General features: G+C 37.8%; 1 protein-coding gene across 4 annotated transcripts in view; it reads left to right on the forward strand.

The window, feature by feature from the left end:
- The first annotated feature begins 7,265 nt into the window (after positions 1-7,265).
- The window catches only part of NOVA1 (NOVA alternative splicing regulator 1), a 146,451-nt gene continuing 128,109 nt past the window's right edge, over positions 7,266-25,607 (forward strand). For 2 of the 4 annotated variants that reach the window (XM_064424077.1, XM_064424078.1), the window contains exons 1-2: positions 7,266-7,401; positions 9,301-9,444. In XM_064424077.1, coding sequence (XP_064280147.1) covers positions 7,266-7,401; positions 9,301-9,444 — 280 coding nt within the window. Of the gene's footprint in view, positions 7,402-7,629; positions 8,021-9,300; positions 9,445-25,607 lie in introns of those variants that run through there. The other 2 variants (XM_064424079.1, XM_064424080.1) reach the window with 2 other exon arrangements.

Raw genomic sequence — 25,607 nt, forward strand, 5'->3', positions numbered from 1 at the left:
CGTCACTATTCTTCCCTGAAGTATTTTGTACTGAATGACTTAAACCCCCTTGAAATAAATAAATTATTTTTCATCCAGTAGATCCATGGGCTTCTATTTTCTAGAGCATATGAGTTGTTCCATTCACTTTGGTCATGCACCCACTTACCAACATAAATAGCAACCTCATAAGTCTAAGTGAAATATAAATCAAAATCAGTTCTATTTTTCAACTAGCACTGAAATAAGAAAGTGATTCTATATCTTGTAAGTGATTAAAGTAAAACTGATCTCAAATTTTGGCACCTTTTCATGTTTCCAGTACTGCTTTCACTGAAACAAAATAAAGAGATGAATAGACCCCAAAAGTCATTAATAATCTGCCACCATTTCCTTCTGGCTCAAAATGTAACTAAATAATTCAGATAGACTTGTACTACTGATGAGCTGTCTGTTTTAACCTCACTGCACTAAGGAACACCCTTTGTCTCAAACAGGCAGCATTATGCCTAATCCCTGTGCTTTTTCTGGGGCCAAATAGCCTTTGTGTGCAGCTGACACAGAGATATATGTTTTCATGGCAAACTCAGGATATGTGCCAAATCATTCTGGCCAATTTATCCTGGCAGTTTTAGCTGTTTACCCTCCCCCACCAGAAGACTTCCCAGTTCAGGGGTATTTTGTAGGACTCAATTTCAAGTGGGTAGAAATAAAATTAAATCATTAAATTGTGATTATTATTAGTGAAATAATTTATTGAAGAAGAAATTCTAAGGTATTTGCTAAACTTCAGGGAGCGATCTCTTGAAGTTCCTAGTGTATTCTTTCCTAAAATCCTGCTGTGCTGACGATTTAATTTGTAATATACTGGCACATAATTTTTTTTATAGTAAGCATTTTAAAAGTGTTTTTAAAGACATCTAGATCTCCATTTCAATAATATCAGGGACACTACTTTTCTTGACTTTCCATTGGCAAAATTTCTACCATTATGATTGTATTATACTTCTAAAACTTACTTCTGCTGGAATAGCCTATCATTTGGAAAATTGATAATAAATTACACAGCACAAAGTAGAGCTTCTTGATGGTTAACAGTAGGAGAGTTTACTAATACAATTTTACTAGGACATAGTTGTCTTTAATAATCTCAAGTAGTATATATTTTACTAGTGAGCAAATTGATCAGAGCAACTCAAATTTTTCTACATAATTTAATATAAATTTTGCTTACAAGAGAAAAAGTCAGTGCCTTTTTCTTTACTGTCTTCTTATTTTTCCTTTGTCCACTGTGCAACATCTCCACTTTTTCCACTCCTTTTCCAGGAAGATTTCTGATCTTCTCTACTAACATAATTTTGTATAGGACCAAAATTCTAAACCAATCCTGATTAAGGGCCTATATTGTAAGATTATATTATTCAAGAAAGGGGATCAAGCTTGACAACAGAATCAAAGAAACTAATTTTGCTGTTAATGTATCTTTTTCCTAACTTTACTTGTAATATGCCAAATTTTCAAACAAATAGAATAGTTGGTGGTGGGTGGGCAAAATGACACATAAAATAGTAATACTGTTAGAGGAATTATAATAACAGATTGGAAATAGGTATGCTGATCCCTTGAAAAATACACTGTTCACCATACGGTTAAAGGAATGCATATTGAAGCATCTGGAGTGACGGCTGGCTGAATTCAGTCTGCACACAAGACGCTTTGCCAGTGTCCTTTTGTAAGATAGTAACCAAAAGCACACAATCAGTAACACTGTAAACTGACGAAGCAGCACAAGGAGATCCTGCTATGTCTCACATGTGATATTACATTGTTTCATTACAGTGAAATTACTTACAGTTTATAGCAGTTTTAATCCCTGAGTATCTATTTTTCTATTAAAACAAAAATAACACCCCCTCCAAAAAAAAGAACAAACAACAAACTAACCAAAACCAAGCCAAAACAAACCAAAAACCCAAGACAACCTAAAGAAAACAGAAGATACTACTATTTTTGGAAGGCAATTGAAATCTAGTATTTTTTTTTTTTCATTTTGAGAAATGAAAGGTCGTTAAATTACAGTACATAAAGATCACCAGGGGATTATTTTTTGGAGTAAGTGTTGAGCCACTGGAGCTTCTGATATCTGAAAGTTTCAGATCCACAATGTCAATTCCTTGGAAGACATGAAAATTACCTTGTCCTGAGGCTGTCATGTTTTCTGCTCTGAGATCTGGGTAAGTCCCTGGGTAACTCCTTATAAATCTGACTTACAGATTCAGCAATGAAGAACTCAGATCAATTCAATTCCTTATTCCTGAAGAAAAGTCGAAAAAAAAGGATCTGTGAATTTTGATGAACTTTGTCAGAATAGGAGATAGGTGACCTCTCTGCTAAGAGAGAAGACATTCTATTTCCTACTAACACGTCCTTTTTCCACCACCAGAAAAAGAATTTTAGCCAATATATTCATGCTATGACAAATAATACAGTCCCATTTTTACTGATTTTAAGTTACCATCCTCAGTTTCCCAGAAAAAGAAAGCTACACAGCAATGCTCTACAATATGAAAAGGTTTAGTAGTTGTCCATGCTCTTTCAGGGAAGAGCATGACTATTAACATTTGGCTTTTAATTTAGCAATATATACAACATAATGCAGATAACAAAAGCAATGTAAATGTGGAAAATCAGATAATCGGGTCGTTTTCTGTCTAATACATGTTCAAATTTTTTTCCCTAATGCTGGGTTTGATTTTTTTGGGTTAGTATTTCTTGGAGAAGTTCCACTAAAATGAGAAAATATTTACTGATGAACAAATTCTGCAGTATTTAAACAAGCAACAAGTGGATAACCTAATCAACAATAATCATAGTTTAACTGGTAGGTTGCTGGAGAAAAAAAATAGTTTCATAAACAGAAGATGGATGTTAAAGACAGGAAAGAAACTTCTGTGTTCATCACTAACTGCAATTTAGCGAAGCCAAAGTTTACAGGAGTCACAGCAACCATCCAGTAATAAAAAGGTGCCAGTCCTTTTGGACAAAGACAAAATCTGTTTTCTTTTACCTAGCAAGGATGTTTAAGAGGTATCGTTTTTCATCTAATGATTACTGGACCCTGTCATATTTCCCATAAGAGGAAAAATGATCTCCTCATCCTGTTAGTCAGATGAGAACTATCCATCACCTTTAAAAGAAACACGAGATTGGGTATTCTTCCACAAAGTAGACTTTATCTGGTTAAGTGACGTTTACTAAAACTTCACCTGAGTTGTTATGCAGATTTCTATTTTTTAATATGTGCTTAATTTCTCCCAGTTCCTAATCCCTTTCAATTCTAAGCACAGGTTTCATGTCTGTGGGAGGGATTAATTTGAATGCTACCATCCATATCTCCACCAGCTGAGAATGATTTTAGAAATAAAGCTGGCAAATGGAATTTGTACTCCATGTCATCTCTGAACAATCTCTTACTGAAGTTACAGAACACATTATACAGTAGGATAGGACTGATACAGACAGGAAAGAAATCAAGATCCCACAACTGTTTGAAAAAACTTCTGGTAAGGTATGCCAGTCTGGAGCTGGTTGAAAACAGAAAAGATAAACAGATGACAGACTTGGAAAAAGAGGAAAACTGTACCGATAAATGCTTTTTTATATTTTCCATCAGTACTTTCTGCACAGATATTACAACAGAGAGGGAGCACGGTGGTATTAAAGGCCGCCACAACTATTTTCACCCATGCCTCAGACCATGAACAATGCAGGGCAGTTGTCTGCATTTCGCTAAAAGCTGTTCCTTTCACTGCCCCAACCATGACAAAGACCCTGCTTGCTTTAAACTCCAAGTGACCTCTGCCACTAGAGGGCTGCACTTAATGCGATATTCCCCCTTAGACCTTCATTATCACTGCTCCAAGCAATTAAATAAGGAGAAAAAGTGCATATTCTGAAGCATAGCTGTAATAATTGAAACTCCCCTTAACACTAAACCGTTATTTGTTCAAATGTTGATTACGTGCAGTTGTCTGTCTAGTTAATTAGAGCTGTTAATAAGAAACTAGCTGAGAGGTTAGTTACTTAGCTAAAGCTAGCTTTTTCAAACATAAGCCTTTCTTGAAACTATACAAAAATCTTCTAAAACTATAAGAAAAGTCGAAAAAGCTTGTCTAAGTGGGATGGGAGATAATGTAGAGGGAAATCATTAAACAAAAGGCATTCTGTAGAGACGAGGGGAGGCACTTGTGAAACAGCTGTCAGTAAAGAAACAGGCTAACACAGGACAGACATCTGCTGAGTCTGAGGAAATTAGGTTTCAGGATTACCACTTTTTCCTCTAAGCTTATGGAAGCTAGATACACAAACAACATAGACGCTTATCACGTTAAAACCATTTTTATTCTACACTTTAATATTTCTGTCATTAGGATGAAACAATACTTTTGTTTCAAGAATGCAATCAAGTAAATGCTTTATAAGCTAATTGGAGATCCCAAAGGGAGGACTTGCAGGTGCTGAATCCAATCAGATCTGTCACATAATTAAAATTGGTGCAGGGGGCACAGTAAAACAGATGTGGTCTAAAAACCAGAGAATTGTTTGTTTCAGTGTTGCTACAGATGAATGGGACATAGTCAGTGAGATAAAGAGAGCAGTGTTATAATTTATCCAGTTCCACTGCGGAAATTGACTCAAGATGGCTTGATTCGAACATCGTGGGTTTTATTTTTGTCTTCAAAAGTTTCTGCAAGACATTTGCTTGGTTTACAAATAAAAAGAGGCCTCTTAGGACTGATGACCTAAACTGGACCTGAGATTTACAAGTCATGCCATGCTCTTTCTGGCTCAAATACTAATAAAATTCTTTGGCTGTAACTTAGTAAAGAAAATGGAAGAGCTACAACCAGTCCCCAGTTTGCTGTACCATCATTGTGTCAGCAACTGCCAAGGTAACAGAAGCCTAGAATTTTATTTCAGTCAGTAAACTAAGCAATTATGAGTCAGAGTATCTTAGATACAAGGGGTATATGATGAGTAAGAAAGTTCCATTTTTATACAATCATTTTTCTGACCATTTATGCTATCAGATTTTTACTGAATCTGCTGCATCTATTTCATCTGCTGGCAAGGAGGATAGATATCACATTCCTGGGAAACAATTCCCAAAGAAGTCATCGAAGTTTCTTATGTAGCGCTGGATTGAGATCTTAATTTGTGAATGCATTTGGTCAGGAGCCTGTTTAGATGTTAGCACGTGTATGGTTTAATATCCTATAATGCATTACCGATCTGACCTGTAATTTATAAGCAGAGGTGATGTGTTATATATGATGTGTGTATTTTAAGTATTAAAAATTGTTTGGGGCAGTATTAATGGTAAGTGATTTACTAAAACTAAGGCTGTCTCCCAGGGAGCTTAGAATGGAAATTGGATTTCATCCACTAACAGCCAGGTTTTAAGCTCGTGTATTAGGAGGAATCGAGTCAGCAGCCATGCCGCGCACACACACACATCAATACGAATTTAGCACAGAGCGTGGTGTAACGCAATAAACACACGTCCCTAAATTTTGTACGGAATTGATGCTCCGGTACTGACCACTACCGTCACAGTCACAGCAGTTTGAGACTTTTTTCAAAGGAAAAGAGTCAATAAATTTCAGAGTCAAATAGTAAAAACGCTTTCCTTGTGCACAGACAATTCCCCGAGCACTGCCTCCCCATCCCCCCGAATCTTACAACGTTTTAATATTCCACCTGAATAATTTGAGACCTGTAAGCAGAAATAACCTTCGCCGCAGTGAAATACCTTTAAATTTTCTACAGAATATTTAGGTAAGCAACGCGGCTTTGTGTCGCACAGCTCCGGCTAGACCGGCTGTCACAGCGTAACAACAATATCTTTATTAATTTCTTTACAAGCCTGCGCGATGCAGCCCGGCGCGTCCACGGCTCCAGCGCGGAGCGGCAGCCTGTCCCCCGCCCGCCGTGCGCGGCGGGCACCGAGCGGGGACGGAGGAAGGGCCGCGGCCGCACGACTGGTGCAGCCAGCCTCGACGAGGACATGTCCCCGCTATCCCACCGCCTCCTCGGGCGATCTCAGCCCTCCTCCCACGCAGCTGCGGGCCTGCGAGGCGCAGCGCGTAACCCAGGTGACGCCGCATCACGGCGGGGACCCTCCCGCGGCGGCAGCCGGCCCCCGCGCACGCCCGCGCCGCCGCCGCCCCCGCCGCAGAGGTTAAAGCGCCCCCGCCTCCCCTCAACGGCCCTGCCAGCGGCGGCCGGCATTGGCGAGACGCTTCAATCCCAGCCTCTCTCTCTTTTGTTCCGATTGGCCTCATCTCCCGCCTGTCTCCGATGGAAACCCCGCCCTTCTGTTTTATCATCCCCCCCCATCACCCCCCCCACCCCCCTGCCTGCCCTCGTACACCCCCGTCCTTGTGCCCCCTCCCATGGTGCTAACCTATCCTGCCTTTAGGGTTTCTGCGGCGCAGCTGAGGGTGGCGGCCCCAGCCCCCAGCCAGGCGCCCGCGGTGCCGGGGCAAGAGCCGAGCAGCGCCGCGCCACCCCGGCAGCGATCCCCCTCTCCACCCCCGTGCACATGAGCCCGACAGCGAGGGAGGGCACGGGAGCCCGGGAGCGGCGGGCAGCTGAGCCGCAGCGTCAGGCGCGGCACTAGGGCGGGCAGGGGCGGAAGGGGGCTCAGAAACAGCGTGAATCATCTCCCACTCTCTCCCTCGCCCACCATTTACACCGCTCGCTCCCTCCTTCTCCCCCTCCCTTCTTCCCTCCCTCCCTTCCCACCGATTCTGTCTCACTCGTTCTCTCTCCCCTCCTCTCCCACTCACTCTCTCCCCTCCTCTCCTCTCCCACTCACTCTGTCCTCTCCTCCTCCTGTCTCACTCTTTTTATTCTTTCCCCTCCTCTCCTCTCCCCCTTTCTTTTCCCTTTCTCGCCCCCCTCGTTCCCCTGTCTCCCTTCTCCTCATCTCCTGACACTGCACTGCAGCTGCTCCTCCAGTCCAGTCCTGCCCGCTTCCCTCCCTCCTTTCCCTTCCCTCCCCCCGGGTGCCAGATAAACAAGGCGCGCAGCATCCTCGACAATCCCGATCTTAGCTCTACATTTTCGAAAAGGACAAGAGAACGGGACAAGCCCCCTCCCCTCCTCCTCCTCCTCCTCCACCCCCTTCCTTCTCCTCCTCCTCCTCCTCCTCCTCCCCCCTTCCCTCCCTGCCCCCCCACCAGAGAAGGGAAGAGACAATTCTCCTCCGAGCAGCAGCAAACATGATGGCGGCAGCTCCCATCCAGCAGAACGGGACCCACACCGGGGTTCCCATAGATCTGGACCCGCCGGACTCCCGGAAAAGACCGCTTGAAGCCCCCCCTGAAGCCGGCAGCACCAAGAGGACCAACACGGGCGGTGGGTATATCCTCTGTCACCTCCCTCCCACCCCCACCCCCCCGCCCTACCCACCCACCTCTCCGCTTCCCTACCTGCCTGCCTGCCTCTTCCAATCCCCCACCCCCCCACCCCCCCCGCCCAAAGATTCCCATTTCTCTAATGTTATCATTCATCAAAATGGCGTCGGTTTTCAGCATCTACCAGTCTTTTTATTTAATATCCACGCTGGGGCTGCACAGCCGTGACCCTACGGAGGCGAGGAGGGAGCACAAGGGGCTCCCGCAGCCCAGCGATCTCCCTCGCCCGTTTAAGGATGGGCGACAATAAATGGCAGCTGGAAGGAGACGGCAAACGCTCTTCCCTCCTTCCACATCCTCGGGGTCGCAAGTTGAATTTCAGCCTTGCCGTGCGTTTTCCTCCTCCTTGGCCTCACTTCCATTGTCAGCGCGTACACGGCGTGTGTTTGCCGTGCCGAGCCGGGGGCGAGGGCTGGCTGGTGGCGGGGGGAGTCGCCCCTCGGCTACGGGGACTCGCTAGTTAACATCCTGCTATTCCTGGAGGAGATGAGTTATAACGGGACCAGCATCTCCTTTATCCGTTTGCACTGGAGTCGTCATAACAATGCACCGAGGCAGAGGTGAATTTATTTGCCCAATGTTGAGAGCAGTGGTCTGGCTATACATAGTGCATGGTTCCCTGGCTATGGTAATACGGGTGGGCACCTCTGTCACACACAGGCGCTAACTGAGGCGCTTTATAGTCTCAGGGAAGAGAAGTATTGTGAACTTAGATAATTTCTTCTGCTTGGGGGTAAAAATAACCCCAAAGGACCAACTTTATGAAACATGTTTCATGATATTTTGATATCCGTGCCAATGGGACATTGCTATAATTGCTGGGGAGAACACAAGTCTGGGGAACCAGCGTATCCCTGTTGCCTTGCACTTCTTCAGAGACAGTTATGGAGAGGTCCTCAGACTTCAGTGTAGCTGGATTTAGTGGTGGCACGAGGGTACTGAAAATTTTTGCAGTTGCCAAATCAGACTTGAATCTTTTTTTCTTACTCCCCTCCATTCATTCTATATATTTTTTCCTGTTTCAATGGTATGCTTTAGTGCTAGTTGTGGGTAGAGGACTGGCATTGTCTATCTCGTCACCTTTTAAGTGTATTTAAAATAAGTGACTTAGGCTTTTGATCAATTGGGAAAAATTCTTCTTAGTGTCCTTTAATTAATGAGCTTAAAAGAGATCATTGTCGCTTAAGAAGTGCTAAAGGAATACATGAGGATTACTTAGGCAAGTGATTCCATCCTCACCATGTTGAATTGTTTTCTTGGCAGTGGCTGAAATGCTTGGAATAAAACCCCACATTTTGGGTGGGTTATTTGGTAGCAGAGTAGTCGTTTTGCTCACTTAAGAAGAATGCAAGCAATAGCTAATTGCTGTTCTCATGTGTTTGCTAATGACAAACAAATAGCCCATTAGAATTTACAATTTGTTCTTTCCTGGTTTTGTCATTTCTTTTGCAGTATTTCCAAGCAAGGTTGTAGTTGTCACTAACCACGTTTTCATGCAGGGCTTTAGTTCTTTTAAAGGGGTCTGATCATTTCTGTATGCTGTGGTTGCCATTGCAGAAAAAAAAAAAAAAGAAAATCTACCTTTGAAATATAATTGCAATATTATTCTTTAACTGAATTGAGGAACCTCGGTGGGTTCTTTGCTTAGAGTAAATGTAGATATTTTAAACTGTCAAAGGCATAGCCTAAACATGTCTTGTATAATGACGCAACTGGTTAGATGTAAATGCATGAATTAGTGGAGGAGTTTAAAGATGTAACCTTTTGTTTATTTGTGGGTCTGGGGAGGAAAAATGACAATTTATAATCCATATTAACCATGCATATCTCAATTTTTCAGAGGATGGCCAGTATTTTCTAAAGGTCCTCATACCTAGTTATGCTGCTGGATCTATAATTGGGAAGGGAGGACAGACAATTGTTCAGTTGCAGAAAGAGACTGGGGCCACCATCAAGCTGTCTAAATCCAAAGATTTTTATCCAGGTAGGTGCAAAAATTAGCCAATTCTTTTATTTTGAAGTTCTCAGGCATGTATGTACATTTCAGTGTGTTTCATATATTGGTCAAGTGCAGCAGGAAGCATTATGTCTCACAAAAGTATGTTTCAAAGTGCAATTGTGAATATAAATATTCTGTCTGTTTTTGGCATATGGAATGGACTGAACTGGATGCTAACTGCGTGAAATAAGTTTAAAGTAATTAATGGTATTTCTTCAAAAGATTATTTTCATTAACATTGACTGCTTTATTTTTTATTTTAAAAAAATCTAGCTTTAAGGAACCGATGTGACAGGTGGCGTAAAGATAATTGTTCGTTTGAAGTTTCCAGACATTATAATGACAATTAAGCAAGAATGAGTAAAAATGAGAGACTGCCTCGTAAAGAATGGGCCATTTACTTTAAATCCATTATGTACCTTCTTTCTGCTTCACTGCTTTGTTCATTGGCTCTGGAGTGAAGTAAAGAGGACAAGTGCTGGTCTTTAGATATTCCTTATATTGTGTTTATCATGATGCTGGAAGAAAACTCTATTATAAAACTGAAATACTTTGGATGAATAAAAAGAATTGCATTTTATATTAGCTGCATTAGTGCACATGAAGATTTTAATATTTGAGTATAATAGTAATAAATACCTGAATTAGCATTCCTCCTTTATAAGATTTCTGAAGAGGGAGTCTTATATAATGATAGACAAGATTTTAGCTTCTGCAGTTGAATAATTGGGGTATTTTTCCGAAAGATGAGCAAATTAGCGTTCTGTAATTGAACTTTGCTCTAGAGGGCTTTCTAAAAACTGATGCAAAATAGCATAGCTGACACTTTGGTGTTTTGATTTTGTTATTTTTGAAGAGTAGCTGGTGGTTTAGAATTGAATTGACTAGCTGTTGCTGACTTTTTTCTTTTGGAAAGTAAGAGCTGCTTTGCATTTGCTCTGTTTTAACAAGACTGAATTCTACAAAATAGAAAAGACAGTTGGTATTGATGTAAACAGAGCACTAACGTTGGAGAATTTAGCTTTCCTGTCCTCTGACTTTACAGTCAGGCAGAAGTGGAATAACTTTTTATTAACAGAGATATTTTGGTCTGTTTACAAATATGATTGTTGAAGTGGAAATTCTAATGCACCTGTTGTACATCTTAATGAATATATAGTACTTAAAAGTCAGAGATTGAAGTTTTGAATGTAGATTTTTTTTTTCTCTTGAAAGTTACAGCTTATGAACTGGTGTTTGTTGCTTTTGAAGCCTTTTTTTTTACTTGTTTTAGAAAGGTAGGAAAAACATGATCCTTTATTTTGAAAGGTATGTTAGGATAGAAAAAATCAATGTAGAATTGTGAAAACTCTTGGAAGAAATAAAGCATTCTAAAGAGCCTGATTGCAGAATTAATAACATAATCTGGATAAAGAGCTGCAATAGTAAATTAAATTCACTGTCAATAGATGAAAATGGAATAGATTTTCTGCATTATACATGAGGGGTTATCAGATATGCAAGGATGTTACAGAAAATTGGTGTTTATGAAGAATATTCCAAATACCAAATTATGAGCCTTTTCATTTTACTACAGTTTATTTACACTCACTCGGAAAGGACGCTCTAAAGATTAGATCTTTTGTTCAGTGCTCCAGTATAGTTCCTCTGTGTTCTGATTAAATCAGAATTTTTTTTTTTTTTGTGTGTGTAGGAAACTGTAAAGATGCAGCAGTAGTAGCAGAAGAACCTTTGAAAAATAAAAAAATCGCAAGCTAGAACGACATAAGAAAGACGTGTGACATAAACATATTCTCTGTTAAAGTCAGCAGCAATAATAAAAATAACTGCAGCAGGGACACTCAAACATTTTCTCAGTAACAGGTGCAAATGAAGTTCCAGTTTGACTTTATACAGTCTGCTTGAATTTGCAGCGCCATTGTATTGTATGGAAAGTGAGGGTTTTCAGGAAGTTGGTGACTGATACCTGCTAAAGCATGGAGCAGGGATGGGAAATGGATTCCAGCGTGGCTAGCTCTTGTTAGTATTTCTGTTTGCGTCTGACCACCGGCCCATGGAATATTCAGAGGTCCTGTCATTCCTTGAGCTGATGGCTTTTGGGTTTCTTCCAGACTCTCTTGCTCATATAACATTAGGGAATACAAACCTTGTGAAAGAGCTGAGATGGTTATGATTTATTTTTCTTATGAAGTTTTTTAAACAATTACTGTTTTCCTAATAGATGTCCTTACCTCTGATGCTTGTGACTACAAATATGTTTAATGTATGTTTCGCTGTGGAATGTTCTGTCATTGAAGCTTCTATGAAAGTTTTCTGTATTTCTGAAAAGTTTTAGAAAAGTGAGTAAGTTCCTGTTTGGAAAGGAGGAAGGTGCTTGTAATACAGAAGTTACGAGTAGTTCCTATGATCTAATAGTGTTTTTTTCTTTTCCCTCTGTGATATAGGACTTCAGTATGCAGACTGATTTCTGTTGGAATTATTTTTGTGCGTCAAAAGGTGACATAATTACTGAAGAATTATATGGCAGCTCTAATTAGAAGAAATTGAAGGAAAAAACAGCTTTGCATTGAACATTTTAGTTTACAAGATAGGAAGCAGTATACAAATATATTACTGTCCACTACAGTTTTATTTTTGAGTACGCAATTTATTGTTCTCTTTTCAGGTTACCCGCTGACTTTTTCTTGTTGTCTGGACTCCTGCAATTTGACTTTGGATATTCTGATTCTTTTCTGTTCAGGCATGTCCCTCAAGACTAGCAGAAATAAAATTAAAATGGCAAAATATGCCCTACTTTTAAACTTAATGGTGCTGGTCCTTCTGCATAGAAAATACAGTGTGCATTGACTAGTAGGTTTTGGTTCAAAAATTAAATACAGATTTAGCCAACTTGATAAAGAAATTGGCTATTCTGTGAAGCTATTATAATGTGGTTTTTTTGAATAATAGAAGAAAGATTATTTCTGTTGTCTGAAGCTGTCATTGCTTAATGTGTTTCTCATTGTGCATTTTAGTGAGCACGGGACTCAAAGCCACTCAGGCCATGTATATTTCTCCCTTGTGAGCGCTGCCGTACACTCTCTCTCTTTCTCTCTCGTGCACAGACTCTCCCTCTCCCTCCCTCTCTGCGTTCCCGCCCCGGTCTCTCACAAATGCACACACATGCACAAAATTATGTTACATCACATCATGTTGTTTATCTTGCAACAGGATCCTGCCTGATCTGAACTTGGTGCTTGAGTAAATTTGAACTTGGTCAGTGTTTTTCAATTTATTGGAATATGATGTCATAGGTGTTCTTAAATTAGATCATATCAAGAGCAGAGATCAATAAAAGCATAATTAAATAGGGGATAAGGTTTTACTGGTTTTAGCAACATTAGGTGTGTTGTTCTTATAGCAGATTTCTAGTCAGTAATTATATCAATGTTTGGACACTATAAAAGGTGGGAGTTCGCTCTCCCATCTCATGCAGACAGTGTATGAAGTATTGTGTGGCTGTTTTGTGCTTTTACCAAGGGAATTCTGGTTTTAGATGTTTTCTGTTTAAATATCAGATTTCTTTGAATCGTTCATGTGTTATGGGATATAGTCTAGCTAATCTTTGTCAGTGCCCTTCTGAAAACACTTATTCTGACTCTTAAAGACCTTTCAAAAACATTGAATGTATAAGTAACACTTAAAGTTACAGGAATTTGTAATTAATAATCTTATAGCATCATTACTCCTATAAATTGCGAGGAAGGAGAAAGGTGTAATATATCAAGCTTGGCTCTCCATTTTTATTTCCTTTATAGAAATAGAGTTTATGATGTTGATTTGCAACTCTTAAAAATAACAAAATCTAGTAAGGAAAGAAATGTTTTAAAAATCAACACTTGAAATAATTTTGACGTGAAATACTGCTTTTCAGCTATGGAAAAGAGTAGTGGAGTTAGAAGCAAGAATGGGTTTAGTTATTAGCTGTCTGTTTTGCTGATTCCTTGAAGGGCTCTGTCAAACATCCATAAATACATTTAAATTTTTTTCTTGAGCCTACTTTTTTTCTTGAAGTGTTGACATTAGCTAATTAGATATACCATACATTAGTGTATATCTAAGAATTTTAGATTCTGATGTAGACACATGAATGACTTTAGGGATAACAGGACTGTGGAAATTACTAAATAGTGAGTAGAGATTTCAGAGGTGGAATCTCGAGCTGTATAGATTTTTAAAGTAATGACTGATCTTTGTACTAGTTTTTTTTTTAAAAAAGAGACCAACCACCAAAAACTCCCAAGTGTTGATTGCCAGCTGTTCAGAGAGATAATTCTCAGTTGGACAGTTGTCTGTTGCCTGGTTACTGAAACAGAATAAAAAAAAAGTTAGCTTGTTAGCCAGCAGGTCTGTAGTATTTTGCATTTAAAAGGAAGCTGAAACTATGTAACTTAGTAGGATCTTGAGACTGTTACATATCTAACTTGTCCTGTGTACTATCATTTAGCAGATTCTAATTTTGTAGGCTTAGAGAAATTTTGAGAAGTTAAAAGTAGAAATTTTGCACTCTTTTTTTTTTTTTTCTACCTGTAGGGACTTACTTATGTTAATGAGTAAATCAACTTTGACGTAGTAAATGGCTTTGGTTTGCAAGAAAGTGCTGTGTCTTTGTCTTGTATAGAAAGGTTTATAAGAACTTCTGACAGATTTGGAATGGTTAGTCTAACTTGAATAAATGACACAGGCTAACAACTAACTCTGTTGTCAAAATAAAGAATAGATTGAGGACAGCTGTTATGACAGGGAAATGCTGTATTTTAACTTTTCAACGTTTTCATTGTGTTGGTTTTACTTAGGTTTCAATATAATTGAAAACTGAAGTATTTTCAGTAGGTTAGAAAGCTTATGTGGATGAAGATGCTTCTAGTAACAGCATTGTTTTTTGATAAAGTCAGGATTTGTGTAAAGCAATTATTCATTAAAAAAAAAAACAAAAACACTTAAGTTTTCCTCATTCATGAAGTTTAAAACTTCCATACATAAATTTAATAGTTTTTTGATAGATCCAAGTTTTAATGGATTCTTGACAGAGAATCTTGTTAGAGATGATATTTAAAAAATATAAGCAGGGAATGTCTGAATCTCTTGTTTTCCTCTTCTCCCTTCTGCAGTTAACAAAACATGTGCTTGCTTTTCTTAATGGATGCAACCTGTAACAAGCAACGTCTTTTTCAAATACTCTTTGATCTTGTTTGTTCTTTAGTTAATTTCATTAGCTTAGATATTGTCCTCAATAGTTGACTAGAGAATTTATTTTGTCAGTGATCAGTAGCTCTTTGGCCAGGGAAAAAAACCTTGGATTTAGTGAATTTGGCCTCCAGAAATGGAGCATAGTGTTGGGGAAGAGGGCTTGCACCTTGTTGCTCTCACATTTCTGTCTTTGGATACAGCTCTCATATAAAGTTAAGCAACAACTATAAAGATTTGGCTGGCAGATATCATTGTTGCATCTTGAAGCAGTGCAGTCAGCTTTCCAGTCCCTCTTTGAATTTATTTTTTTCTTAGCATTTATCAGTAGGCCACTGAGAATTAATGACTTGGTGAGGAGTATCGTAGTTGCCAGTTGCCCAGTGCTGGAATGCTGCAGGTAATTGGGCTGGACTGGTGAGAGCTGTGGCCGTGTGCTTCTCACGTTGCACTGCAGCTGCTGTTGATCTTAATTAATCTGACCCTCAGAGGCTGCAGTGTCATGGTACAAAACGCAGTGCATATTAGAAATTGGGAGGCTGCTTTTCTGACTCTTATTGATGGCCATGTTTCTAGGTAGGCTTTTTTGATTTTTCTAATTGCATTTGTGTGACACTAGCAAAAAATTCTTAACGTACTTCAATCTAAAACTGTAATATGTTTTTCCTGTTTATCAGATCTATCTGTTGGGTAATGAAGCTGATGCACGTGTTTTTGAAATGTCATGGTTATAATGGATTTAGCAAATTTCTGCTTATTCTGACAACAACTATTGTCTGTAAATGAAAAGAGGTATACTGTGTCTGGTATGAATTTCTGGTGTAGTATACTATGTTCTGTAGTGGGAATGCTTAATGCTTGTTTTATTTAGCTCAGTCTTGCGGTTAAGGACTTCTAGTAGCATGGAAACATGGAGAGTTGGAATTTGGTGTTGGCAAATGGAATCAATTAGTGTGCTGTGCATGTGCAAGGTTTTTAATTTACTGTTGATATATGACTGTCTTCATTCTGACTGCATGACATAGATTTAGGAAAATAGGAGGTTCCTTACAATTCACCCTGGTATTCAGGGTCATTTTCCTTCTCTGAGAGAAAATATCCAACTATACTATAACCTAGGGATCTTGTAAGTGTTCCAGTACAGATTTGTGTGGCTCTATTCCATCCCATTTTTGTTTTGGTTTTGGTGTTTCTCCGTCCCATCTTGTGATTATTTGGGCATTATAAAGATAACTACATCGCTTGTATTTTGATGAAAAATAGAGAGGATTGTTAGAATACTCTGCTTTAAATTTTCTCTTTATTTGATAAAAACAATTAAATATTTTAATACGTAAAAATCACAAGATCTAAATTCCTATCCACCATATGAACTCACTTTCACTTTTAGGTATTGATAATTATGGTTGAATCTTACTGGAGTTTACTTAATATAGGGTGTGCTGCTCTTGATAATAGCCAAGCATTGCAATTCCTTTGCAAGAACTTAACTGATCTGATGGAACTGTCAGTTTAAGGCAGTCTTGGGAGATACATCTATGGAAATCAGCTTCCAACTGTGCAATGCTAGCATGCTTTTGTAGCCTTTGAGTATGGATTTATGACTCTTTGCTTGAGCTAGTTATTGTTCTTCTTGACTCCTGAATTGCAGTAAATTTGTGTAAGGTTAAAGTGTTCTGCATAACTGACGGACAAAATATGTTCTCCTTTGTGAAAGGTTGGAGAATCTTTCCTCTAGGTTGATGAGCGTGAACCTAGGTTGATGTAGGTGATGTGAGTAACTAGCTATGTGACCAGATAGCTCTTGCAAGAGCAGTATGTTAGGGACGAGGTTTAAAGTTAAATATTGGTGGTATGATTGACCTGGAGTCAGATCCCTTGTAAGTGAGAGATACTATTGTCAACTTATGTATATGAAAGTGTAACATTATGTAACATTAGCATTTGTTGGATATAAAGAAGTATGCATCTTGGACAAAATTTCATATTTACCTGGTCTTATGGGTTTTGGTTTTGAAAAGACTAAACATCTGTTTTTCATCGTTGATCTCTCACTGCATCCTGCAGGGCCTGTCATCTCAGCATTGACAGGATCAGATGAAAAATACAATCGATGTGTTGACATTTTTTTGAGAATCACTCAGGTAAGATTACTTGTTATACAGAACTACAGTGAAATTCATGGCTGCTGCTAATGTTTCACCAGTTGGAGCCTTTGCATTCTCAATCATTAATTAAATTAGATACTGAGGTTCTCTGCATGTTCCCTTGTTTCTATTTTAAAAGCACTTTTTGTGCCTTGCTCAGTGCCATTTAACTCTCTTGTAATTTCCCACATAAAGAGCTTCACACATTTGTACTATTTTCCCCCACTTGATAGAGTGGCACCTGTTTGCTTGAATCAAGAACCATAGTGCACACCTCCAAAGCTCTTGGAAGATTTGTATGTATTTTTTCATTCTCAAGCAGTGACTTTAGTCCTATTTAGATTCTTTGTTGGCAATATGGGGAAAAAGATTCTCTGTAGAGAACCAGATAATCAGATGCAGCAGCAATTTATCATCTTCCCAGTGTGTTCTAAATTCTGGCTTTCAAATTGCACATGAAAAATTACAAATATTTAACTGAATATACAATGGTGGAGTTGTTATTTTTATAACATGAATTATTGGAAATATTTATATTAGGTCATGCACTGGAAAAGTAGGAAATAGCATGTGTCCATTCAGTTGGCTTTGTTGAGCATCCAGTGTACTTAGAAAATTAAAACTATTATCAGAGTGTATTCCAAAAGAGTTGGGCTATGAATTGTCATGGCTGTGAGGGAAGGGGGAGGAAGGACCAGTTGGGCCATATGCCTATGTTGGAGCTCGATCTAACAGTGGTTTAGATTTTGTCCCCTTCTGTAATCTGGTGTTAGGGAATGCCAGAGTGCAGGTAGGGTAGTCTGTAGTACAAGTAGAAGGAGCAGCGGCAACTCAGGTGCTGCCATGGATACTGTTTTGGCAGCAGTATTGAGCTGGAGTTATAGAATATTTGTTTTATTGTAATCTGGCAGTCTACCAACAATTTTCCTGAGGAACAAAACCAAAAAAAAAAAAAAAAAAAAAAAAAAGAAAGAAAAGAAAGAAAAAAAAGAAAAAAGGAAATAGGTGGCTTCTTAGTGGAGTTATGACCTGGATTTGAAGAAAACTTCTGTGGAACAAGAGAGGGTCTTCCAGCATTTTGTCTGTGCTGATTTTTCAAAGGTCTGCAATGAAATGCTGCTACTGGATGCCTTAAAGCTTTATAAAAATGATTTGTTGCAAGTGTTAGATGTAGAACATGTATGGGGTTTGTTTTCTGCCTTGCATGTGTGTGCACACTTCATTCTTTGTATGTCTTCTACTTAACGTTATTAGGTGAACACTTGGCGACTCTGTCAATCTAAAGTAAAATTTGTATTTCCCAGGAATTCCTTATACATATGTGATTTCCTACTTCTGATTCTTTTACTGTGCAGTACACTGAAGTCTGCCAGTTTTTTGTTGAGATTGGTCTTTGTCAAATAACATAATTTTCAGCATAGCAAAATACTCAAAGAAGAAAGGAACAGGAGGTGTTAACTTTACCAAGATTCCTTTTAGGGATATATGTTTTTGTGTTGTTTTTTTTAATGTTGGTGATGCCAAGTGCTCATCTAGTATTTGCACTACTTTTAACAATAATAAAACACATAATTTATAATTTTATAAGATTTGTAAATTCTGTATGGATACATCTATGACTAGCTGTTCTAGTAAGTGCCAACATGATATATAATGAAAGAATTATTAATGAATAATTTTTTATTTTTATTTTTTGATTTATTGATTCATAGCTAGAAAGATGGTTCTTTCCCTGAATAGCTAGGATTCAGAAGGAAAAAATGGTTCCTCTGATATTAAATCAGAGTGTTAAAAATATTTGAGTGTATGTAGAAATAGGTGTAATTGCTGGTCTCAGAACTTCAGTCTTGCCTGCACTTGATGGTAGAAAATCAATTAAATGGACAGCTATATTTGTCCCATTGGGTTTCCTGTTCCTTTGGAAAACAAACCCCCTTCAGTTGATGCAAATGTTTTATACCCTCTAGTCTAGGATGTATAGAATGGATAGTGATGACAAGGTTGGTGCTTGAATTAAACAAGACATTTATAACTAGTTTGTTTTTATTCCCTTTTTTTTATGGTGCTTTGATTAGTAACAACAAGATTCTGTTGTTTCTGTAGTATCTTTTCTAATGGCTCTTTTGTGTGATAGTAATTACTAGTTGAAAGAATGTCAGTTGTGATGTTCAGAAGTAGTTCAGTTCTGTCCTTCACATTTTATTAGTTTAGCACTTTCTGAAATCTTCAGTGCAGACATAAGGACACAAAATCTAGTCATCCATAATTGCAATATAAGTACCTTGGTATTTCCCTTTTCCAACACACATGATTATGCTCAGAATGAGGAAAAAGAAGCTTCTCTTTATTTATTCACTTTGCCTATTTTTCAATGGAATCATATGGTGTGTAAAGGACTATCATGCTTTCCATATTGACTAGTCCAGGAACATGTGAAGTTTCATCTCGTGCAAAATTCCTTGTTTTCTTTTGTAAAGAAATCTCTGCTTGTAAAGCTTAACAATGTTGCATTTGTTGTCTGAAGATTTTTGTTGTTTATTGTTAAGAATTTTGCTTTTGTCTAGGTTGGTTAGTTCTGATTTGGGTGCCTTCTTTCTCCCAGTACAAAATTTCGGAAGTGATTACAAAAATTTGCTAAGGGCTGCAATATTTCACCTGCAGTAAGACTTGATTAACTTTTCCTTAAAAATATGCATATAGTTATATGGACTACTCAGATAACCCAAGGACTTTTCTTCCTGTGAAGTACTGAAGCATAGGAGTTCAGAGTGGGTGGTCTTAATGCTCTTGGTAATTATAAGCATGCATCTTAGTTTGGATGGGTTTTCCCTGTTAAGGATCCAAAGAAAACATACACGATTTTTGGTGTAAATTAGTGTATATTTGTAGGACTGGTTTTGTGTTACAAGGTTTTCATATTTCAGGCTATGGTTACTTGGGAGGTGCAGATAAGCTGATGATGGCCATCTGATATTCAAGTCAAATGTGCTTAAAAGTACAAGTATTTCAGGAACTATATAAAATTTTGTATTTTTAGTATGACCTACTTCAGTAGGTCTAGAAAGAGATGTGATGTTGCAATGCTGATTTAGAGGAAATAGTGCTATTGGTAATTATCTGCTGATGTGATGCAGTTTTTTGGCAAACCAAGGTATACTTTGGAGTGTTTGATTCCAGTTTGAAAATAAACAAGTGTATTTGTAGATATTCTGGAATTCTCATAGGTAAGTCTCTATGTAGTGGGAAATACCAGTATACCTCAAAAAATTTGAGAAGGTTTTATCACTCCATATTGAATAATTTCTAAAGTTTCACTCTACTTTAAGATGGTTTTCTTGTATTAATCCCTTTAGAGCGCTGTGCTTTTCACATAGCATTTCACATGCTGGATTCTAAGGGGGTTATAATTTCGCCCATTTCTTTCTCCTTTGCTCAAAAGCAAAAGGATTTCACATTGGATTCCTGTATAGATGTTTCTCTGAGTTAGAAATATAGAAAGTTAGAAAAGTTAGAAATTGACCTGTGTTGTCTGCTTCAATATGGGACATCCCCAATATTTTCCCTCTTCCAACAGGGAAATTGAGGAATCTTGCTGGATGGGCCATGCTAGAGTGCTGAAGATAGTTAAAAATATGTATTTAATCCAGAAAATACTGCGTGTATGCTGCTTATTTGGGGAAGTCCATGATTGTCTGAATAAGTATTTAATTTCAATTTTTAGTCTTTGAGTTATTTTTAGAGCTCCAAGTTTTCCTACTACAAATCTTTTTATTCTTAATCTCGGTAGTAGTTCAACACATCTAAGTGCTGAAAAATTGGTAGTTTATTTCATAAGCATTTTAATGTGAATATTTTTTTACTGCTGCTTTTGTGCTTGCTCTTCACAATACGAATTCTGCCATTGAAACCACTGATCAACTCAGAGAAGTAAAAATTCCAGTTTTTAGGTAGGGTGAAGATGTTTGGATGCAATCAAAACCTGATGAAGTGTTTCTAGTCTTTGTTTTGCTTGAGGTCAAATATTCCCCTAGAGGTGAGCATTTCTCCAGTTCTCCAGGTACAGTTCTTCCATTTTTCCACTGCTGAAATTCTAGTACCTTAAGCAAAAATAAATAAAAATTCTTTTTTGTCTCTGAAGCATGAGGACCGAAAATTATAATCTCTTTCCTATTTTCTGCTGCCTCCCACAAGAGTAAGTAGAGGCACTTGTACAAAGGCAGTAATAATGCCAGTAGTTTCTGTATACAAACATTAAATTCAGGTAAGTATTGAATTTATGCAAACCTCCAGTCTTCATAGTCCTGAACTAGTGTGTTTAAACATAGGGATACATTATTAGTAGTGAATTTAAAAAATATATATTTGTATGTGATTCTACTTCAGGTCTTTTGGTAAAAGGCTTGTGTCTTTCGTTTTCTGGCAGAAGGTTGTTTTGTTTTGGCTTTTTTGTGTTTGTTTTTTTTTTTTTCCCCCAGCAGTTAAGATTTACTGCTGCCTTTTCCCCTGAGAAGAATTGTGTTCTCACCATTTTCTAGGCTGGCAAACAATTGTAATTGAACTTTTCTCAGCTGGCTGGAGGTGTTTGAAATTTGGAGATTTCTTTGGAGATGTCTCTCTTCCTACATTCAATTTGATTATAGTCAATGCAATTATGGACAAAGGAATAATGCATGTGTTTTGGTAATGTAGGATGCCTTTTCACTTATACATAGATATTCAGATATTTATCAAAAATAGGTATATTATGAAGATTACTGGTATGAACTTGCCCGATATACATATTTTCCCCTTTTGGGGTAAGAGGTTTGCAGTATTTTCTTCTAGTTCATGGTCCCTTTGCAAGGAATGCTACACTGTTTAAAAACGTGCTTTTAAACTTTAGTGCAGATGTGTTTTTACTTACTGGCAAAAGCAGAGCAAGTGATAAAAACTTAGTGTATATAATCAATAATTTTTTGGAATTGTTTTATTCTTTGCTTAAAAATGGCCTGGTTTTCTGATATTTGTAGACTGGCTCTTTAATCTATTTGTAAATATGTTCAGTAATTCCATATAGGAAAATACTGTCTTCATGTTCATGTATGCCAGTCTTGCTAAAAGATCCATTTTAAAAGAAGTGCTAGATCTCATCCAGATTCAGTTACAAATCCTCTTCAATCTAAACATTTTCTAAAGTCTCCTTCCATTTGTAAATAATTGCTCGTGCTACGACTACAAATTTTTATCTTTTATTTTGATGTCCTTGATTGATTTTGGATTTGAAAGGTATAAATAAAAATTTATGAAATATGGAAATGAGTGAATTGTCAAAAATTATCTAAACAATTAGAGGGAGGGATTCTGTAAAGTTTAATATGAAATGCTAAAAGGCATAGGAAAGCTTTCTAAAAATAAACTCTAGGATATATTTGCATTTTGGCTTAAAAATAGTAATCATGAAGTCAAATTGCCCTATTTTTGGTTATTATTACATAAAGTGTTTTGGCTCATCTTTTAGAAGGATTATTTGGACTTTTTATTGGGAAAGATTTGAATTGTGTATGGAAGAAATCATGTCTATTCACCTTCCAACTTTCCATTAAGAAAATTTAAATACTTAAGGTTTTTCCATATTCTGGGTAGTACAGTTGTTTACAGAAGTATTTATTATTTTAATAAGTGTCCTTATTTATTTATTGAAAGTAGAAACCTAAAATATGTTGTGGTGTTCAGATTCTAATGCCTTTCAAATTATTCTAGAAAAAAATTAAAAATCATTTCTGCATGTGTTAAAATTTGAGCTTAATAGAAACCTTTTGTAAAGGTAATTTATGTCCTAATAAAAGGACTTTATGCTCATTTCAAACTGGAAAAAATTGGGGAGGCATGTTTAATGAAATTCTTGTATGTATAATTACTCTCATGTTTGTGATGTAATCTTGGTTTTTTAGAGTAAACAGTATGTTCAAAGGTACCCTGATATTATCTGCTTTCTGTTGAAATTATCAAATACACCACCTACAGTTTGTGAGAACTAAGAGAGACAGTGGAAAATGCATTTGATGACTTTACTCTTGGACAAGAAACAAAAGTATTTGGAATGGCTGCTACATAGTTATTTGTCTATTAAGGTGCTAGCTGTTAGCACATTTTGATTTTTGTCTAAAAATACATGGTCCTGTTTGAGTTGGAAAAGGAGAGATTAAGGTTATATAATGTTTCTTGGTAATTATGTGTGAGCTCTGCTTATTTGCACAAAGAAACATTAAAAAAAAGTCTCTCTGAACAGCTGAAGTGACATGAAGCACCAGCTGGGGAAGCTGAAATCAAATATTTTAGGGCATGATTTGTACTAAACTGCAATTAGAATGTATGATTCTGCACTAGCAATTGTTCTGAGTGAGGTCAAATTGCACATGAAGGAACACAAGTGATGTCTGTCTTGACTGCAACTGATGTCTGTACACGTGCTATTTCACAGTATTTTTTATTCACATGCAATGCTGGGAGAATGACTAACTTGATTGTTTTGTTTGTTTATTGTTAAGTTAAGACTTAGTGTGTCAATAGGTGAATTAAAGAGTTGAAAGGAAGGAAAAAATTGAAAATACGCTTTTAGGTAAACATGTTCTTAAAAATTTACAATTTATTTTTCAACCAAATATTTTAATAATAGGAAAGCTAAGAGCAATTCTGAAACATCAGAGACTTGTTCCAATGTATTTTTTTCTCTTTTAATTTAATTTTTTTTTTAACTTGTGCATGTTAGAATTGCAATATTGACTTACTGGTATTATTAAAAGATAGCATTTTCTGTTTTCAGAAAAAAACTGCATTTTGGCATATTGTTTAAAAACTAGAGCAGCTCTGCATATGAAAACACAAACTGTGATAATTAGATAGTATGCCATATGTGGTAGTTTAAGTTGGCATATATCTCAAATGGCATGTTTAATGTACTGTATTACTGGAATTAGTAATTTTACAGCTGAGAGCTGTTAATTCTGTTATGCTCATTCCCTCTGATGAACCTGTAGGTAATGATAGCAGACATTTTTCTTTGCAAAAGCCTGTTTCTGATAAATTAAAAATTATAAGCTGCTGTATTTTTAATGGAATCTTGGACTAGTGTATGTTTCTCATAATATTTTAGGTGTTTCTAACTAATTCAGTATTCTAAGATTTTCTTAAAATAAAGACACAGTTGATATGGATGGATGGTCACAATTTTGCTTATGAAATATATGTGGTTAGGAAAGAAGGAAGGTCTCTTTGGTCCATATAGCTTTTTTTTTTTCTGTCCGTTTAGAACTTCCCTAACTTTTTGTTAGGCTAAAAAAATATTGTTAACCCTAAGTGCTTGAGAATTATTAACGGTGGTTAAAAGACACATACCTGTGGATTCCACGGTGTAGCTGAAGAGAACTCACTGGTCATGAAAAGTCAAGGGAGGAAAGCGAGATTTTTGAGTACAACTGGGTGTGCCTGAGATGGAGTTACATTTTTTTTTTCATAGTAGCTTGTATGGTGCCAGGTTTTAGAGTTGTGACCAAAAAGTTAAAAAAGAAAACCAAACAACCGAAACCAAAACAAACAAACCAAAAAAAAAAACCAAAAAACCAAATACATTCATGTTTTAGCTCTTGCTGAACAGTGTTTGCACAGTGGCAAGGCCTGCTGTTTGTGACTCTGCCCGCCTCCCCAGTGAGAAGACTGAGTGTGCTAAAAGAAGTTGCCAAGTGGATAACCTGAGCTGTCTCAGACTACTTCATGCCATATAAGGTCCTCACAAAAGACAAGAAAATGAACTGGAGTGTTCAGCTGGCATTTTGTTCAGAGAGTAGCTGGGAAATGCTCTCCCTAGGGGCACCAGTGATTGTCTTTGCATCACCTGTTTGAGTCACAAAATCATAAAGGTTGAAAAACACTTAAATCCAACACTGTTGTCCTGCTAGCAGCAGCATCATATTCACCATCAAGCCATGTCCTAAAGTGCCATATCCACATTTTTCAAACATTTTGAGGGAGGATGACTCCACCACTTCTCTGGGCAGTCTGTTCCAATACTTTACACCCTTCGTGTGAAGAATTTTTTCCCAGTATCTAATCTAAACCTCCCTGGGTGCAGCTTGAGGACATTTCCTCTTATGCTGTCACTAGATGCCTGGGAGAAGAGGCCAATTCCCACCTGGCTACAACCTGCTTTCAGGCACTTCTAGAGGGCTGTAAGGTCCTCCCCTGAGCTGTTTCTTCTCCAGGCTAAACAGCCACAGCTCCCTCAGCTGTCCTTCCTAAGACTTTGCTCCAGACCCTGTACCAGCTCTGTTGCCCTTCTCTGGACACACTCCAGCCCCTCAGTGCCTTTTGTGTAGTGAAGGGCCCAAAACTGAACACAGGATTTGAGGTACAGCCTCACCAAGTGCTGAGTAGAGGGAAATGATCACTTCCCTGGTCCTGCTGTTGCCAGCCAGGATGTCATTGGTATTCTTGGTTGCCTGGGCACACACAGGCTCATAGCAACCCCAAGTCCTTTTCTGCCTTTTTTGTGGGCTTTAAATTTTCTTCCTATTTTCATTTACTTTCTATGCTAATTTTATTTTGACCCATGATTTTTCTTGGTTTGCTCTTATTATTTTCTTCCCCCTTTTTGCTGGGGAAGGGGAATGGGTGAGCAGCATTGTGGACTTATCTGCTAGATGGGATAAAGCCCACCACAAGGATTATTAATCTTTTTGTGCAGTGCAAATATTTTGCTTTTCTAAAAGTGTAAAGGAGGGTGAGAGACACACCCACAAC

This window comes from Passer domesticus, chromosome 6 (assembly GCF_036417665.1).
Source record: "Passer domesticus isolate bPasDom1 chromosome 6, bPasDom1.hap1, whole genome shotgun sequence".
NCBI classification, from domain to species: domain Eukaryota; kingdom Metazoa; phylum Chordata; class Aves; order Passeriformes; family Passeridae; genus Passer; species Passer domesticus.